Source organism: Leuciscus leuciscus (assembly GCF_965113295.1).
Source record: "Leuciscus leuciscus genome assembly, chromosome: 1".
NCBI lineage: Eukaryota > Metazoa > Chordata > Actinopteri > Cypriniformes > Leuciscidae > Leuciscus > Leuciscus leuciscus.
In genome coordinates this window covers 76394753-76414206 of record NC_138725.1, presented here as the reverse complement: position 1 = coordinate 76414206, position 19454 = coordinate 76394753, and the positions used below count along the sequence as shown (strand labels likewise).

The 19454-nt window shown below is 36.4% G+C and overlaps 1 protein-coding gene across 7 annotated transcripts in view; it reads left to right on the top strand.

The window, feature by feature from the left end:
* Nucleotides 1-19454, top strand: part of LOC309510091 (NACHT, LRR and PYD domains-containing protein 3-like) — a 168530-nt gene that overhangs the window by 113331 nt on the left and 35745 nt on the right. For 3 of the 7 annotated variants that reach the window (XM_082185028.1, XM_082185029.1, XM_082185026.1), the window contains exons 1-2: nt 5279-5401; nt 7573-7966. The exons of 3 other annotated variants lie outside the window; for them this stretch is intronic. In XM_082185028.1, the coding sequence (XP_082041154.1) occupies nt 7677-7966 (290 nt within the window). In that variant the 5' untranslated portion in view covers nt 5279-5401; nt 7573-7676. Of the gene's footprint in view, nt 1-5278; nt 5402-7572; nt 7967-19454 lie in introns of those variants that run through there. One more of the 7 variants, XM_082185027.1, reaches the window with a different exon arrangement.

Sequence of the window (19454 nt, the reverse complement as noted above, 5' to 3'; positions counted from 1 at the left end):
GGGTTCTATTGGTGGGGGCATTAAATCCTAATGGAATATGTCCCAAACACACTACAAAAAAGAATTCTGTAGTGGTTTAAATAGTAAAAGCCAATGGTTCCTATTGGTATTTTAATAGAAACCATTAGAATTTCTGTGATGGTTTCCAACTTTTTTTTAAGCTGGTCTGATCTTCTGTCCTTGTCTAAAGAAATAATTACACACACACATCATGCTTAATGTTTTATTATCAAGGTGAACACATGAAATTCATCAGTATCTGTAAAATTCACCTACATAAATGAGTTTCACAGCACTAACACTGTTTCAGCTTTGATCGCCTCGTTAAACACGTAATAAGCCTACTTGCATTTTATGGTTGTCAGCTTTGTTGCATTACATTTACTTCACCAGGAGATGGTGCTGCAATTTCTATCTGAATGAAGCTTTGAGTAATGAATCATTTTCGACACAATTGTATCAGAAAGCAATAATGCTTCGAAACGCTTCATTTGGCCATCACTACACCCGCTACCTCCATCATTTCCTACTCCGTCCTTCCTCCAGTCCCACGTGGCGCCCTAGCCATCACAAACTCGAGCAAAGAACTCAAGACAACAGGGGGTTTAAATAGGCAACTTAACAAGGCTCAGGTGAAACTAACAAATCAATAATGAGAACATGTGATCTGAACATGTGACAGGCATCAAACAAAAACACTGAGGACCTTACATGGCCAAAAAAGGAACAACAGTCAAAAAATTCATGACAGTAAATACCTTGTTTTTCCTTTTGAGGTTTTCCCACTTTTCTCTGGCTTGTTGAGGTGTGAGAATGTCTTGCAGTCCCATTGCTTTAATAATCTCTCTAACAGACAGATTACAATAATTGTTACGCAGTGATTTATTTCTTACAACTGCAAATTTGTTAATGCAGAACACAGACTTACTCAAACCCTTGAGCAGAGCTGTTCCTCTTGCCTGTAAAGGCCAAATCTCCCAACACGCAGCCGAATAAACTGCAGTGTCCTCTCATCGCCCCTTTATCAGATAAAGACAAACACATGGCATGTAGCATCAAGAACAATTCCCCCCACAGGCTATATCCACCTTTAGTGGAGGACTATTACCTTTTATAGTTGTGTATTTGCATGGTTTTTATGCCACAAAGATACTTATATTTTTGTACATGTTTATGCATATTTACTTGTACATTTAATAATTGAAATGAAGAATAATTTATATAAAACTACAATAAACTGTCAGGGTGTATAGAACCTCAAATTACAGTAACCCAACATGATTCTTGAACATGACAAAATTCCTTGCATTAAATGGTATTATACCAAAATAATGGACTATAATTGAATAATCAGGGATGGGCAGTATTTCAGATACATGTATTTAAAATACATATTTGAAATACAAAATACTATTTTGAATTTTGTATTTTAAAGCCTTTGGAAAAAATCAAATGTAATTTGTATTTAAATACATTTAAGATGAGTATTTTTGTATTTTCAAAATACATAAAATACTTTTTGCCAGTCAACCTCTTTATCAGGGTACTGATTTTGTGCATCAACTAGTTCAGACATTCACTAGCTCAGCATTGGATCAGCGATTTTTTTTTGGAATAAGGTGAGAATGTCATGATACTTGTTGATTAAAGTTAAAATAGTGCATTATTCACTTCATAATAAAAAAATGTATCGTAAGTGGTTGCACACAATTGATTTTAGCTACATTTAAACATATGCATTAAGTTGAACTTGATCAATTTTAGTTACTTAATGCATTTGTTTAAATGTAGCTAAAATCAATTGTGTGCAACCACTGTGCAAAAAATTGATTAAATTCAACGAATCATTTTTTTTTTCAGTGTAAATAGTGTCAAATGAATCTAAATTAATTCTAATTTTACATTTTGGATACACTTTCTAATTTTAATAAACTTATAGAAACAAATAAACTTTACATAAACTTACTTAAAAAGCATTGGACTTAAAAAGCAACAACAACAACAACAACAACAACAACAAAAAACTCAAAAGAGTTTGAAATTCAGTTTATGCTGTGGAATCAAAACTAATATTGAAAATTGTGAAACCATGATATTGTTACTGTGAAGTAAAATTGAGATTTTGGTCATATCGCCCATCCACATTCTTTGCTAGATAGCAGAAAAGGTTCCCACGGTTTTACATACAGTATGAATTTTTTAATAGTGTTCACCACAAGTAAAAGACTATAACCAGAAATAAGTATATAAATGGCTGCTATTTTGCATAAGTTTATTTGTAATTGCCAGAAAGAAAGAAAGAAAGAACGAAAGAAAGAAAGAAAGAAAGAAAGAAAGAAAGAAAGAAAGAAAGAAAGAAAGAAAGAAAGAAAGAAAGAAAGAAAGAGATGAGGTTAGGAATGAAAAGTCAGTAGGCCTATAGTTTCTTCATTCACTGTGACCTATACCTGCACTGGATAACCAATTTCACATGTATTTTGTGTATTTTCAAAATACAAAATACTGTATTTGGTCCATTTTTTCACATAGTATTTTGTATTTGTATTTAAATAAATTTTTCCACACAGTATTTTTGTATTTTAAATACATTTCCATGTATTTATGCCCATCTCTGTGAATAATGAAATCATACCTAAATAATGGGAAATGGTAATTACCCACTATAAGAGTAGGGGAGACCGGGGACAGTTGCAACAGGGGATGGTTGCAACATGTCATTTTTCTCCAATCAGAAACAAGCTAGAGTGATGACACTCATACTGCACATGCACAGTTAGACCCTCCACCCACCAAGAAGACAGTAGACATATTCAACATCTGCTGATGTATTTATTGAACAAAACTTGTTTTGGAGGTATGAAAGTAATTTTTTTCATGAGATATATTTGTGTCATACTGTCCTGAAATTTTTTATGATTTAATCAAAACTTACAAAGTTTGAATTGTTGTTTTGTTGACTACTAAGTGACATGGTTAGCATGTGTCAAAGTCAGTGTGTCTAGCAGGCATATGATGTTCTGTCATGGCTGATAGGGTCGGGGACAGTTGCAACATGTTATAAATTGCATGTTTAATAAAAGTTTGTTGCATTGCAAATTGTTCAATTCTTCCTGTCTGACACTGAAATATGGAGAGATTGAATAGCATCTGTAACACCTGCACACTGAATCTATGTAGGCCTATGTTCTACACATGAACAAACAAAACTCAATAACTGTTATTTGATAAATATGACTAAATAAATAAATAATAGGCTACAATAATATTATTGAAATAAATAATACTATAATATTATAGTAGGCCTAAAACCGTTAATATTTTCAGAATTCTATGCTCATTGAGACAAAAAGCTTAAGTTAATTAATGAAATTTAAGGTATTTTTAACATGTTGCAACCGTCCCTGGGTTGTGTTGCAACCGTCCCCTGGGTCGGGGTCAGTTGCAACATCTGACTTCTTCCATTCAAATAAATACTGTGAACGATATGTCATATATAATCATCTTTAAATGGTATGGGTAATTAGCAGACAGATGCAAGTTTAATATATACAAATTTGGTTGGTCTAGTCCAAATAGTCTCTGAGTAATTGAGAGAAATGCAAAAAGTGTTGCAACTGTCCCCGGTCTCCCCTATTCAATTTCAGGCAGTAGTCCAACATATATGTTTAAATGTTTTCATTATCAATTGTGCTATTGGTCAAAGCCATGTCTGGGGGATTTATGATGAGAATCTCTGTAATTATATCTTAACAAAACTTACACCTAAAAATCTTCTTCTCTGCCATGCCAACGAAAGTCAAACAGCCACGAAACTCCTGCCCTCATTTATCTGATTGGGCGTTCGCAATGATTCCTGTAGGTAACTCGTGTGGAGGGCGCGAAAGTGCGAGCTTGGCCGAAGTCCGCATCGAGGGCACAAAGGCGGCGCTCGCGAGCACACTATGGACTCGTACACTTGGCGAGCAATTTAAGGCGCAATTTAAGGCCACGAGACCGCGAGTCCACATGAAGTGTGCCGTTTGAGATCCAGCCTTGGTAGTGGCACATTTCACCCCTCATACAGTATGAGTCATACTGTTAAATGCTGAGCACGCCTTTCCTCGGGAGGCTGTTCTGAAATATTCAGTGTCTGAGATTCCTGTTTTGTGTTAAGGCAACACTGAAAATATTAGTAGCTACACATGTAGCATGTCTGGACCAGACACACTTACACACAAGGATCACCACTCAACAATGAGATCCAATGTTTTTTTTTTTGTATTTTTTATTTTTTTGTATCCGTAAACAACATCAGTGGATCAACAGGGCATATCTGCCTCTCTCTCTCTCTCTCTCTCTCTCTCTCTCTCTCTCTCTCTCTCTCTCTCTCTCTCTCTCTCTCTCTCTCTCTCTCTCTCTCTCTCTCTCTCTCTCTCTCTCTCTCTCTCTCTCTCTCTCTCTCTCTCTCTCTCTCTCTCTCTCTCTCTCTCTCACACACACAGTGATATTCATGGAGAGAAGCAAACATTGCGTGTGCTCATCAGCCTCGCGCACAGGTAGACTGACATTACTACCAAAATTAAACAAAAATGTAAATAAAGATACATAAATAAAAATACATTTAAATAAAGAAATAACTGATTACAATGTTTATAATTTATGATACATCACATTAATACTCTTAATACACTACAATAGTGTATAATAGCCTACATTACAAATAATGTAGGCTATTACAATTTTAGGCTACATCCATGAAGGTTTACAATTTATACATAAACCATTTCAAATGCACGTTTACTAATACCAAACTTTGTTTGTTTTTTTTTGACAGAAGACGCAACATAATTAGAGACTCTTTGACTATTTATTTATTTTAGAAGTTTTTTTTCCTCTTTTCTTTTTACTTATGGCCAGTAATGTCTGTTGGAGGAGCGTCACAATAAAGTGTTATCAGATATTTATATTTAGCAGACTGTCTACTAATAGACTGATAGTTGACATAAAGTTGCAAAGTTACTTAGTCAGAATGTTTAAAAGAGACCATCAAAATAAATTGTTACCAAAATTGTAGCATTTTTGTTTGTGTTTATACTGTCCATTACCAAATTAATCCCCAAATGTTGTTTCAAACTCTTCTATTCTTATATAATAAAACTGTGCAAGTGAATGCAAAAAAAATAAATAAAATAAAAATAATAATTATTATATGGTCTCGAATTTACCTCAAAAGTGGCCCTGCTGTAATTTATTTCTTCGTTCCAAACCCGGAAGAGTGAAAAGAATAGCCTATATTCGAGGAGGAGCTGGTGGACATTAACCTGTGACATTTACCTGTCTCACAGTGAAATCGAAATCAGCCGATGACTGTAAAGATGCCATTTCGGAAGATAGAAAATCAGCAATCGCTTCACATGTGACAGTAAGTTCGTTAAACTTTTCATAGGTGTAATATCGATAGAGTATTTGCGTCTAAACAGACATTATGACGATGATTATGATTATGAACTCAAACACATAATAAAAGTGTAGGCTAAAGTTACTTTCGTGATTCTTCGTCTATTGTAACACTCATTAAATAGCCGAAAATGGTTAAACTTACACTTTTTTTTCTGTTAACAGGAGAATTTTAGTTTAATGTTTAAATCTTTGGTTGACTTTTTGAAACTATGTCATTATTTAAGTCATCTATAATGTGTGTTCAGTGACGCAGTAAGACTGGGCGTGTAGTCACATGCAGGATATCACATAAACGCGTAAAATATAATATCTGCTTAATGCGAGACGAAAAACGGATTGGGAAAAACACCTGCTGTTCAGCAGTGTCATTAAAGTGAAGGTGAATCCACATGCAAGAGGTTTCCACACCAGAGGTTTGTGGTCTTGACTTTACAGGTCACGCAGGGAATAAATGACTTCGAGATGGGCAATATGCCCAAAAGCTTGAATCACCCTAACTGTATGTTCATAGGTTTACCATATATATGCCTACTCTTTATTCCGGACATGGCCGTAAAACATCAGCTGGTCGTGATTTCTAAAATGTCTGGGCACACATGAACAGAATCCGCTGATAACAGACACTGTGACACGGAAGCGCGTCAAATTATCCACTATTAACCACATTTTATGCCATGCATTGTAGATCCGTACACAGAAGCTAACTGCATTTTTAATGTATCTTCAAAAAAAAACAATGTTGACAGCAACAGAAACAAACCTTTCCATAAAGAGGTGATATTCCCGCTATAAATTGATTTCCTGGGGCATTTTTTAAAACCTTATTAAATAGTAATCTATATGCATCATCATGTAGCCTATAAGTTCTTAATTTTAACTGATCCATTCAGTTAATAAGGAAATAATATAGGGCTGTTACCAGTAAAATAAAATCAGTTTCAACACTTCATTCATAAATGAAAAACTCTGTCCTTTCCTCATAATGAACTTAAAGCTTTTGCTACTTCTCTTTCAAATTAAAAAGCTACTACAGTAGCCAGTTTCTTCAATGAGCTTATATACTCATTGCAATAACTTACTTTGCTATAAATGTTGTTCTTTCAATTATTTCAATTATATATATTTTTTAATTCATTTATTTCTTTTCTCTTCCTTGCCTTTCATGGTTGTAAATATGATTTGAGACTTCATTGCTGTTATTTATTGTAATTTGCAACTACGACTGCCTTTTGAGAATTGTAAATTGTTAATAGCCTATTGTTTGTTCAATGCCTATTTTGTGTGTAAATTGGTTTATTTCTCCAAAAAACAAAACAAAAAACAACAACTTTCTTCCGCCACCTCGCAAACAACAAAATTAAGAAATAAATTCCAAAATTAAAAATGATATAAAAAAAAAAATCCTATGTATGTGATAGTTTTATTATATAACATAATATGATATACTATCACACGGGAAGAGTGTTGAAAAATACTTTTTCTTTATTTTTTGGTGTTTCTTCAGAAAAAAAAAAAGTTCCAAACTCCACAGAACCGCTGCGTGAAACACATGTTTTTTTTTTTTTTTTCTTACTGAACGAATCAGTAGCCTCTATTTGAACACATCGTCTGAGTTAATGATTGAACTCACTCGTTAAAATGGTGGCTTGGCACCACCTATACTGGCTGTTTCAGTTTCATATTTAAACGCATCATTTCATCGATTCTATCATTTCATATTTCAATATTAAAAATGTTATATAAAAAATTTAATCTCCTAACATTATTTTTGCAATTGTAATTGCAGTGTAAATGCATCCATGGCTCCTCTGCATTAACAGTCTGTGTAAATAATATCTAATGCCATTCAGAGTCAGCGTCTGAACGTCCCACATCTGCAGCGCGAAGATGGATTTTCCCACATCAACAGTCATGTTGGTTTTTAGAGCAACATGTCGGCCACACTTTCAGACACAGCAGCCTCGTTTAAACACTGCAGTGTTTGAAAGTGTGGCCGACATGTTGCTCTAAACAGCAATATTACATTAACTGGAGAAAGACTGTTGACGTTAAGTTATAGTGAATTAAATTCCATTTTTAAAATGTGTAAAAATTCAGTTGTGTTTTGTGCATGTTTTCTGTGTCCACATACAGGTCTGGAATCAAGTCTCTCATCAAGGAGGAAGAGAAGGAGCAAACTTGCTCTAAAATTAGTGTGAATAAAGAGAGAGAGAGAGGAGGAGAACCGGACCTGTAAAATGAGTGTGTGTGAGGAGAGAGAGGAGGAGAACCGGACCTGTAAAATGAGTGTGTGTGAGGAGAGAGAGGAGGAGGCGTCTGTTCACACTCAGAGAGCAGCATCTCCAGTATCCAGCTGTGTGTCCATGAAGAGTAACAACTCCATGATGAGTAACATCTCCATGCGTGAGCCCCTTAAATTCAGTGATGGACCATCTTCAGGATTCAGCTGTGTGTCTATGAAGAGTAACATCTCCATGCGTGATCCCCCTAATCTCAGTGATGGACCTGCTGTGACCTCTGACCCTGTGTGAGTATCATGAAGTTCAGGGCTGTCTGGGCAGTCAAGATATTATATTGGTTCATCACCTCTAAAAACTGTCAATAACATATGGAGGACCAAACCTGCAGAAATTAAAAATGAATGAATGAATGAATGAATGAATGAATGAATGAATGAATGAATGAATGAATGAATGAATGAATGAATGAATGAATGAATGAATGAATGTGATAAATGTGATAAATGTGATAAATGTGATAAGTATGGTGTAACGCTTGGACCGGATAACTCGAGAGAAATCGAGGGAAGAAAGAGCTTGAAGGCGAAAAAGGCTGTATCACGCACATTTAATGATAAGTGCACAGGCAATGCAATCCTCTCATACATGAGAGCTACTCTTTCTTAGCGTCACAAAACTTAGTCAACAAATAAAATATACAGGAAAAGGGTAGGGCACGTCTAGCATCTACAATGGTCTCAACTCATTTCTCTCTCACCTCCAACAATGTCACCACGCATAGTACACGTCATGAGTGATGTAACCATCTCTCTTAAAGGGCACACTGCACTATAATGTGATAAACATGAATACACAGTAATGATCGTTACAATGGAATGCCAAACCTGACTCAATAATAAAAAAATAATAATAAAAAAATTCTATTTATACTTTTATTTCCTTATTTATGGATACTAATATATTTTTTCCACATTTTTTTCCATTTATTTATTTATGCATTTATTTATTTTCACTTTTATTTATTTTCACATTTATTTATGTATATATGTATTTATTTATACATTTATTGCTCTGTATGCTAATGAGGGGGGCGTTTTACCTCAGACATAGCAATCAAGCTCAGAGTGGCAGTGCTGAAGCTTTGAGGCCACAGTGACACCTTGTGGTGTGACCAAACAATACGCAAGAGGTTTGTGGACTTGACTTTACAGGTCACGCAGGGAATAAATGACTTAGAGATGGGCAATATGCCCAAAATCTTGTATCATCCTAACTGTATGTTTATAGGTTTACCATATATATGCCTACTCTTTATTCCGGACATGGCCGTAAAACATCAGCTGGTCGTGATTTCTAAAATGTCTGGCCACACATGAATAGAATCCGCTGATAACAGACACTTTGACATGGAAGCGCGTCAAATTATCCACTATTAGCCACATTTTATGCCATGCATTGTAGATCCGTACACAGAAGCTAACTGCATTTATTAATGTATCTTCAGAAAAAACAATGTTGACAGCACCAGAAATAAACCTTTCCATAAAGAGGTGATATTCCCGCTATAAATTGATTTCCTGGGGCATTTTTTAAAACCTTATCAAATAGTAATCTATATGCATCATCATGTAGCCTATAAGTTCTTAATTTTAACTGATCCATTCAGTTAATAAGGAAATACTATAGTAGCCTGACTACGTCAGACTTCGTACTTCCGCTCAATTTCATTTCGCTTCTGTACTCAGTCTGAGACAGCGTCATAGCAGAGCCCGTCTACGGAGAGCCTGTCCACTCCCTATTAAGCCCTATTGTACCGAATTTTGGTTGTAGTACCACCAGAGTTCCACTGGGGGCGCTTGCCATGAGTGCAAAATGAATGGGAGTCAATGGGGCTAGACGGCTAAATTTGTCTCTTTCACCCGATTGCCGTTGAGAAATCTCAGATGTGATTGTAGATTTTGCAAGTTCAACATGGGTTTTAGGTCGAAAGTTGAATGAACGAGTACTTATGTCGTTTTGATTTCTTACAGGTTGAGTTGTTGTTGCCCATAACACGCTAGCATTCTGCTAATGACGTCAGCATTCTGACGTCACTGACATTTTGAAAGACTTTTTTAAAGCAAATAAGTGACTCTAAAAAATCTAACACCCAGCAATGTGTAATTTCTTTGCATCTCCTTTCGAATACAACATTCAAATTACTAGACAAAAAATTATATCCTGAGAAAAGTGGATTTTGAGGGGTATACCGCCATTGACCTCCATTCATTCTGCACTCGTCCTGTGAGCGCCCTCATATGGAATCAGAGTGGAACTGCAACCAGTTCAAAAGCCGGAAGTGTAGTGAGAGTGAAACTTCTCGCCATATTAGACATTCTCTGGTCATAGCTTTCCGTTTTCCACAAGCGGCAACATTCTGATCTGAAAAATGAAGCCTACCCGGAAGTGCGAAAAACTGCAATACATCGAAAATCCGCTAGAGGGAGGTCCCAAAAGGGAGCAAATGTCCATAGCCCCCATGTTAAAATGTCCGTTTTCACAGCATAAATTCATGTTTTTACAGGTTGGTCCCATGGACTTTTATTGTATTTTTCGATAGCTTCCGAGTGCCTGACAACTGTGAGGGGGGTGAATTTTTTTCTAACTCGTTAGTTTAGATCGTATTTAGATATAAAATGTATGACAATAAGGGCGTGGTTAACTTTGATTGACAGCTTGATTGACAGCTGAAAGGCAGCGCCACGGAGAATGACAACATAAGAAGCGCCATTTTTTAATACAGTTGACATATAATACTACTGTTTCTGTATCATGAAATGTAGTTTTAAGAGTTTTTCAGGCGAGAATGTAGTTGTTTAAAGCTCAAATCTGTGGTTTATTTAAAGATTTATGAAAATTTTATCCAGTTGATCCAGCGATGACCGGGCGCTCGGCGTTCACGTACCCCGCCTGGAGCAGCCTTTCATCGGCTAGTGGTTCTGAGGTTTGCCGCCAATGCCGCGGACTCTGGAGTCTCTGTAGTGGTTAAACATGAGATATAATTCGTCTTTTTGGTCTCGTGAATCTATAATTTTTTCCCTGGGCAATCGTTTTGGCTGAGGGGAAGTTTCATAACTTTATAAGCTATTTAACTTTACCGATGTATGGTTAGACTAGAGCGCTGACTTTGTATGTTTGACTGAATTGTTTGCTTTATTTGTATAGCTTCTTATACCTTTTACTTATACTTTTATAATGGCTAATATTGATAAAACTGAAATTTAACAAAAAGAGACTGGGTTGAGTTTTGTCATTTTAATACAACGAAGATGATCTGTAATGTTGTTTACTGCAAAATCTGTTGTTTAGTACAAATGCACATATTGCCTGGACCATAAAATGTTTAATATTTTTATATTATATTTAAAATGAAAAGAGGCAGGTTTGTGTTTTATATTTAGTTTTTTCATAAATAGGCAAAACGTTATGTGCAGTTGAATATAATCAATATGCATTGCCTGAACCACATTTGTGTGGCTATAATGTTTAAGATTTCTTTAAATGAAAACGAAAAGAGTTAGTATGGTGTTTTATAACATATTTCGTTGCCTAAAATATACAGAGATAACCGAAGTAACAGAGCGAGCTGAGTGACGCGCGCTGCGTCAGAAGGTGGGCGGGGTTAGGATTTCCCAAGATTTTCCAAGATGGCGCCGCCCATACCCCCCATAAACGGCTTCAAACCCGTTCTTCAGAAAGTCTATGGGTGACGTCACAGACGCTTTGTCCATATTTTTTACAGTCTATGGTTTTCCACCGGCCTGAAAACAGCCGGCCAATCAACGAACAGAGGGCGGGCTGAGAGCCGTGACGTAGACGCTGATTGTACCGTGGATGCGTAGATTTACTTCACATAATCTGCAAAAGTCGTTCACAGCCATGTTCACTCCGGTATTTCGCTCGATGGTTTTGTTTTCGCATCATACATGTGTTTACAGTGGAAGTTAGATGCGGCTGAGCATGCGCATAACACACGTCATAACCAAACGTTATGTGATTGGCTTACGGGTAACCAATGATTTTAAACTTCAGACAAGCACCCCCGCAAGAAAGAAAACGCTTTTTAATTATGCCATGCCAGACTCTGTCTACGAAGCAAAGCGAAGTAGCAGAGGTTGGGTATTACCAGGCTAATACTATAGGGCTGTTACCAGTAAAATAAAATCAGTTTCAACTAAATCCATCTTCGCGCTGCAGATGTGGGACGTGCAGACGCTGACTCTGAATGGCATTATATATTATTTACACAGACTGTTAATGCAGAGGAGCCATGGATGCATTTACACTGCAATTACAATTGCATAAATAATGTTAGGAGATTCATTTTTTTATATAACATTTTGAATATTGAAATATGAAATGATATCGATGAAATGATACATTTAAATATGAAACTAAAACAGCCAGTATAGGTGGTGCCAAGCCACCATCTTAACGAGTGAGTTCAATCATTAACTCAGACGATTCGTTCAAATAGGCTACTGATTCGTTCAGTAAGAAAACAACGTGTGTTTCACGCAGCGGTTCTGTGGAGTTTGGAACTTTTTTTTTTTCTGAAGAAACAGCAAAAAAGAAAGAAAAAGTATTTTTCATCACTCTTCCCGTGTGATAGTATATCATATTATGTTATATAATAAAACTATCACATACATAGGATTTTTTTTTATACCATTTTTAATTTTGGTATTTATTTATTAATTTTGTTGTTTGCGAGGTGGCGGGAGAAAGTTGTTGTTTTTTTGTTTTGTTTTTTGGAGAAATAAACCAATTTACACACAAAATAGGCATTGAACAAACAATAGGCTATTAACAATTTACAATTCTCAAAAGGCAGACGTAGTTGCAAATTACAATAAATAACAGCAATGAAGTCTCAAATCATATTTACAACCATGAAAGGCAAGGAAGAGAAAAGAAATGAATGAATTAAAAAAATTATAATTTAAATAATTGAAAGAACAACATCTATAGCAAAGTAAGTTATTGCAAGGGGTATATAAGCTCATTGAAGAAACTGGCTACTGTAGTAGCTTTTTAATTTGAAAGAGAAGTAGCAAAAGCTTTAAGTTCATTATGAGGAAAGGACAGAGTTTTTCATTTATGAATGAAGTGTTGAAACTGATTTTATTTTACTGGTAACAGCCCTATAGTATTATTATATTATTAACTGAATGGATCAGTTAAAATTAAGAACTTATAGGCTACATGATGATGCATATAGATTACTATTTAATAAGGTTTTAAAAAATGCCCCAGGAAATCAATTTATAGCGGGAATATCACCTCTTTATGGAAAGGTTTGTTTCTGTTGCTGTCAACATTGTTTTTGGAAGATACATTAAAAATGCAGTTAGCTTCTGTGTACGGATCTACAATGCATGGCATAAAATGTGGTTAATAGTGGATAATTTGACGCGCTTCCGTGTCACGGTGTCTGTTATCAGCGGATTCTGTTCATGTGTGGCCAGACATTTTAGAAATCACGACCAGCTGATGTTTTACGGCCATGTCCGGAATAAAGAGTAGGCCTATATATGGTAAACCTATGAACATACAGTTAGGGTGATTCAAGCTTTTGGTCATATTGCCCATCTCTAAGTCATTTATTCCCTGCGTGACCTGTAAAGTCAAGTCCACAAACCTCTTGCGTATTGTTTGGTCACACCACAAGGTGTCACTGTGGCCTCAAAGCTTCAGCACTGTCACTCTGAGCTTGATTGCTATGCCTGAGGTAAAACGCCCCCCTCATTAGCATACAGAACAATAAATGTATAAATAAATAAATGTAGACATAAATACATATATACATAAATAAATGAAAGTGGAAATAAATAAATGCATAAATAAATAAATGATAAAATAAATAAATGTGGAAAAAAATATAATTATCCATAAATAAGGAAATAAAAGTTTGTTGTTTTTTTTGTTTTGTTTTGTTTTTTCCGCATATTTATTAATGTATTTATTTATTATTAAGTCAGGTTTGGCATTCCATACTTATCACATTTATTTATCTATTTATCTATCTATTTATTTATTTATTCATTAATTTATTCATTTTTCCATTTTTAATTTCTGAAGGTTTGGTCCTCCATAACACACATACAAAAAAAAAAAAAAAAAAAAAAAAAAGTGTGCGTATGGTTGCACAAATAGTTATTAAAATAAAGGTCAAAAAGGCTATATAAAATATGTATTCAAATTGAATATATCTATAGATGATAATCTTGAAATCCAGATATTAAGTTAGTCTCACTAGCCTCTTACCTGGCGACCCTATTCTTAAACATAGACTGGAAAAATACATATCCAAACTTAAATGGTTGCTGAACTGTATTTATCTTTTCTATTAATATAAAACCTGTGTCTGGTCACCCTAAAACTGCAAGTCAAAGTGACAAATCAATCCAAGTCGTCTTTCAAATTTGTCTCAAACTATCAATATTCTCTGGGAGTTTTAGGCGCAGTAGCCAATATGGCCGCTAGGTGACATTCAAACTCCATTTGGTGATTTAAAAACTTGAAGGGTTTTAATTTCATGAATGCTCTGGACTACTGGCCTCTTTTGATAAAAGACACATATGATTTTATTGCTGAAGTGAAAGCAAGCAACAACAGAAGTAAAAATAAAGTTTTAGACTGAACTTGCATTAAATGTAAATAAAATTAAAAAGTTCCCAGTAGTGGTCCGTTCCAGTTGAAATATTCTAAAGTAACTCTTCAAAATATGAAATAAACATCAATGACTGACACAAATAGTAGTTATGATTCTTACATATTCTTAAAAAAAAAAAAAAGCTATAACTGAGTAAAAGAAAAAAACATTGAAAGTCAGCTTATAACAATGAATTGACTAATTCACTGTTAATAAATGTATGTTTAATTTTACACTATTTTTCTTTAATACATAGATTTAATACTCTGTTTGTAATTATAATTTAGAAATGATACTTTTGTGTGCAGAGGGTTTATAGAATGTTTCTAATTGTATTATTAGGGCTGCTTGATTATGGCAAAAATCTGAATCACGATTATTTTGCTCAATATTGAAATGACGATTATTTAACACGATTATAGGTGGGTGATATGATCAAAGTCGTATTTCATGATATGAGTCATTTTAAAAGTCAGTGAAATTTCACAATTATCAATACTTCAGCAAAAACTAATACAAGGTTAATTATTGTAAGTCAGTGGTTCTCAGACTGGGTGCGGCACAGAAGTTCTAGAACATTCATTTAAAGGTACACTATGCAAGATTTGTACCTTAATATAACAGCTTCAAAGTCATTTTGATGGTAAACAAACTCATAGTAGGGCGAATCATCCCGATAGCAAAGCGGGGGGGGGGGGGGGGGGGGGGGGGGGGGGGGGGGGGGGTTAGATTTTGTTCAAGTTCTCTGTTGGATCCATTAACCTGGTGCAGCACTCAGGGCCGATAATGGTGCAGGCTCCCCCTTGCGTTGCAAGAATGTAATCTAAGGCCACTCTGTTCTGTAAGATCATTATCTTGTGTGAAGCGAGAGTGTTCGTGATGTTACCCAGGGCCAAAGCCGTATCATTGGCCAATTTCTGTACAGAATCCGACAGGCTTCTGACTTGATCGAGAGCCTGCATGACACCATAAGACGGGATTAATGCCCCAAGAGTTCTTGACCACCATGTTTGTGCACAAGTGAGTCCTATAATGCAGCCATCTTCTTTGTTTGTGGTAGAAGCTGAATTTTGTAGATGTGGAGAGCTTGGGGTGGAGTGTGTATTTTCTCTGATAGCCGGTAGAACATAAACCAGGGTGCACCTGCTGTTGAATTGGCTGGGTAGGATGTTGTAGACAGAAGTTCCACATAACCAAAAAGTGCCAGTCCGTGGAGGAATCATACACCACTGATTTATTGCAAAGAGTTTCGGGAGGGATGGTGTCCTGTGGAGACACCCTTCTAATTCCTTTTCCTCTTTTCCTGCTGATGGAGTAATGTCCACATGGGATTCTGTTCTTATTTTGACCACAAAGCTGCAACGTTCACGAGGAATTTCACCCAAGGGAGTCGAGGCTGGAGCATAATTTTCCAAGCACCAAGGAAAAGTCATTGGCAAGAGTAGATCTGTCATGATGGGAGTAGCTGAAGTTAGGTTGCAGGATGGTAATCCAGGAATGCAACACGGAGAAGCTGGGGGAGTTGTGATGTTGTGACATGTATTCTTGTTGTACATTCCACTGGTATGAACTTTGAATAAGTTACATGTGTCACAGTTGGAGATGGGGCATGCCACCCATTGGATTGCGGGTGTGGCATGCAAACGTTCTTTCCAACAAACAAGGCGTTTTCATCAGCTCTAAGAATATGTTTTTTCTGGAGTCTACACTTTGTGCGATATCAATGATGGTTAGTAGCACGCAGAGGTGGGTAGTAACGAAGTACATTTACTTCGTTACATTTACTTGAGTATTTTTTTGGAAAAATTTTACTTTTAAGAGTAGATTTGAATGTGGGTACTTTTACTTTTTACATTTCTAATTAAAAAACTGTACTTTTACTCCGTTACGTTGGGCGACGTTCCTCTCGTTACTTTATTTTAATGCAATATGTGTTGTTAAATGCGTAGTTTATTCCAAGCGCACTGTATCTTTTTTCTGGGCTTGAGCGATGCTCAATTCACAAATGAATCACTCTTTTGAGTCGATTCTGTTCAAAGACTTCATCAAACAAGTTGGCAGATCTATCTAAATCGGTTCGCGAATCAGTTTGAATGAACTGTTCAGTTTCCTGCATGCATTGAATCGTCTGAAGCGATTTCAATTCACACTCGACTCAGAGTCGTAACAGGAAGATTTAAGAACATCAAGAGCGTTGGATGAAGTGGCCGTGGACCTACAGTACAGTCAAGTGAAAGCAAATCTACAAATACATCATAATTTTGCCAGCGATGAAGATCTTTATTAGTTGAACATCTTCGCAAGCTGTCTGTGAATGAATGAGTCCACAGGACGATATTCGATTTCATTTCAATACATTTTACAACCAAACTGATTATTACGCCACGATAGCATTACTAGAAAGTATGACATTATCCGTTTTTTTGGACATATACATACATTAAATAAGCTACCATTGTTCACAGTTTATGAACACCCGCCATCCCGTGGTAGTTTGTGTGAATTGTTGCGCAGTGGCGTGCGAAGTTCTGCGAACTCGACTTGAAAACGAATGCCTTTGCCTGCTGTAGACACAGTTAACCAGTTTAAACATGCTCGCAGAAATATACATTTGATTATATTTTGGAGAACAGACAGAAGAAGATCCGTCGATGTACTTTTGTTTGTTTTTTTGTGTTCAGATGTTAAGTAGCAGTCATGAGCGCGAGCACAAGTTTTAACTCTTTCTTCTCTGTGTCAATTACATGCCTTTGAATGCAACACTCTGCAGATTCACTTTATTTCGAAATTGTCTAATAATCCAAACGTAGTTGTATAAGTTATTATTATACAAACCAAAGGACACAGGCAATGATTTTCGGGCTATACAGATGGCAATAGAATAGAATGCAGAATAGAATACAGATGGCGGAAATAATGCTTGTCTCTTCTGTTTTTGTTGCAAAGATCCCCTATCTACTTATGATAATAATAGTCATTTAAATAAAAATAAAAAATCTAAATAATATCATTTTATATATATGACGACTTCAGATGCAAAAGCCTCTAAGTACCATCTGAAATTTTCTTCTAAAAGAGCATTTTTATCAAGCTTGTATGTTTATGTTCATTTATTTCACTTAAATGGCAATGAAAAGTACCTATTAATTGTCATTAAAGTGAAATTACTGAACTTAAATATACAAGCTTGATAAAAATGCTTGTTTTAGAAGAAAATTTCAGATGGCACTCATGCATCATGAAGTCTTCATATATATATATATATATATATATATATAGGCCTATATGATCCAAAGTAACTAGCTCAGGGTTCACCAATCTCGGTCCTGGAGGGCCGCTGTCCCTGCAGAGTTTAGCTCCAACCAGCTCCAACACACCTGTTTGGAAGTTTCTAATATGCCTAGTGAGACCTTGATTAGCTGGTTCAGGTGTGTTTAATTGGGGTTGGAGCTAAACTCTGCAGGACAGCGGCCCTCCAGGACCGAGATTGGTGAACCCTGAACTAGCTACTTGAGTAGTTTTTTCATTGGATACTTTTTTACTCTTACTCAAGTAACTATTAAGATTATTACTTTTACTTTTACTTTGAGTAAATATTTCTATAAGTACTTGTACTTTTACTTGAGTACAGTTTTTGGATACTCTACCCACCTCTGGTAGCACGACAATCTGGATCATGTTGATGGATGAATTAAGGTTCCGTATATGAGTCTCTGCGTTGTGTTTTTTTTTTTTTTTTTTTTTTGGTGATAGTTGGCTCGGCAGTGGGTCTAGTTGTTTTCTAGAGGTTGTGGCTTCATACGCAGGTGAGGAGGTCGGTGCATATGGATGTCGGGACAGCCATCAAGTGGTATCTGCACAGAGTAAGAAAGAAAACAAAAGACAATAGAGCAGTATTTGTTCAAACACTAGGGTTGAATCCTTTTCCGAGTCTGCTATTGTTGTTCCTTATTTCATTATTTCTTAATTCCTGCGACACCTAAAGAACAGTGAGGTAAGGATGGCCTAGTGCAGCGGTCCCCAACCTTTTTTGCGCCACGGACCGGTTTAATATCTGACAATATTTTCACGGACCAGCCTTTAAGGCAGGGGGCGGCAACTGGCGACTTACAAGTTGCCAAAGCGCCAAAGCGACTTACAAATTAGGACTAAATTAAGCGAGTCATCGTGAAGAGGCAAAAACAATGCAAGAAGTGCTCAAAATACGAAGTTCAGGCATTGTTCAGAGTAGCATAAGCCCGATAAGGGAGGATTAAAGGAAAAGGATTAAATTTTTTTTTTTAATTATGAGGTTAAGTGCTCTCGGAAGAGATGGGTTTTCAGCTGTCTTTTGAATGTTGTCAGGGATTCTGCATTCTGGATGAGGGTGGGGAGAGCATTCTACCAGCATGGAACTGTGAATGAGAATGTTCTGGAAAGTGATTTTGTGGCTCTCTGTGATGGAACCACAAGACGTCGCTCGTTGACCGATTGTAGGCTTCTGGTAGGGATGTAGACTCGTAGGAGCGAGTGAAAGTAGGAGGGAGCTGAGTCTGTGATAGATCTGTAAGCAAGCGTCAATGCCTTGAACTTGATGCGAGCAGCAAGTGGTAGCCAGTGCAGAGAGATGAACTGAGGAGTGACGTGGGCCCTTTTTGGCTCGTTGAAGACAAGACGAGCTGCAGCATTCTGAATCATTTGTAGAGGTTTAGTTGCACATGATGGAAGTCCAGCCAGAAGAGCATTGCAGAAGTCAAGCCTAGATATGACCAGGGCCTGGACGAGAAGTTGTGTTGCATGCTCAGTTAAGAAAGGCCTGGGGCCTCATTTATAAAACTTTGCGTAGGATTAGCGTCAGAAGTGGCATACGGATGAAACATAGGACGTGCGTACGCACATACATTTTCGGATTTATAAAACCGTGCGCACGCACATCCTACGCAGTTTTCCCTTAATAAATCACAATCAATTCTAAATGTAGCGCAGCTTTTGCGGCTTCATGTCACGCCCATAGTTGCCCATAAATAGTACGTGAAACGCCCGCAAGTTAATATTCATCGATTGCGAAATCATGGCAAACACAGAGAGGAAAACGTAAAGAA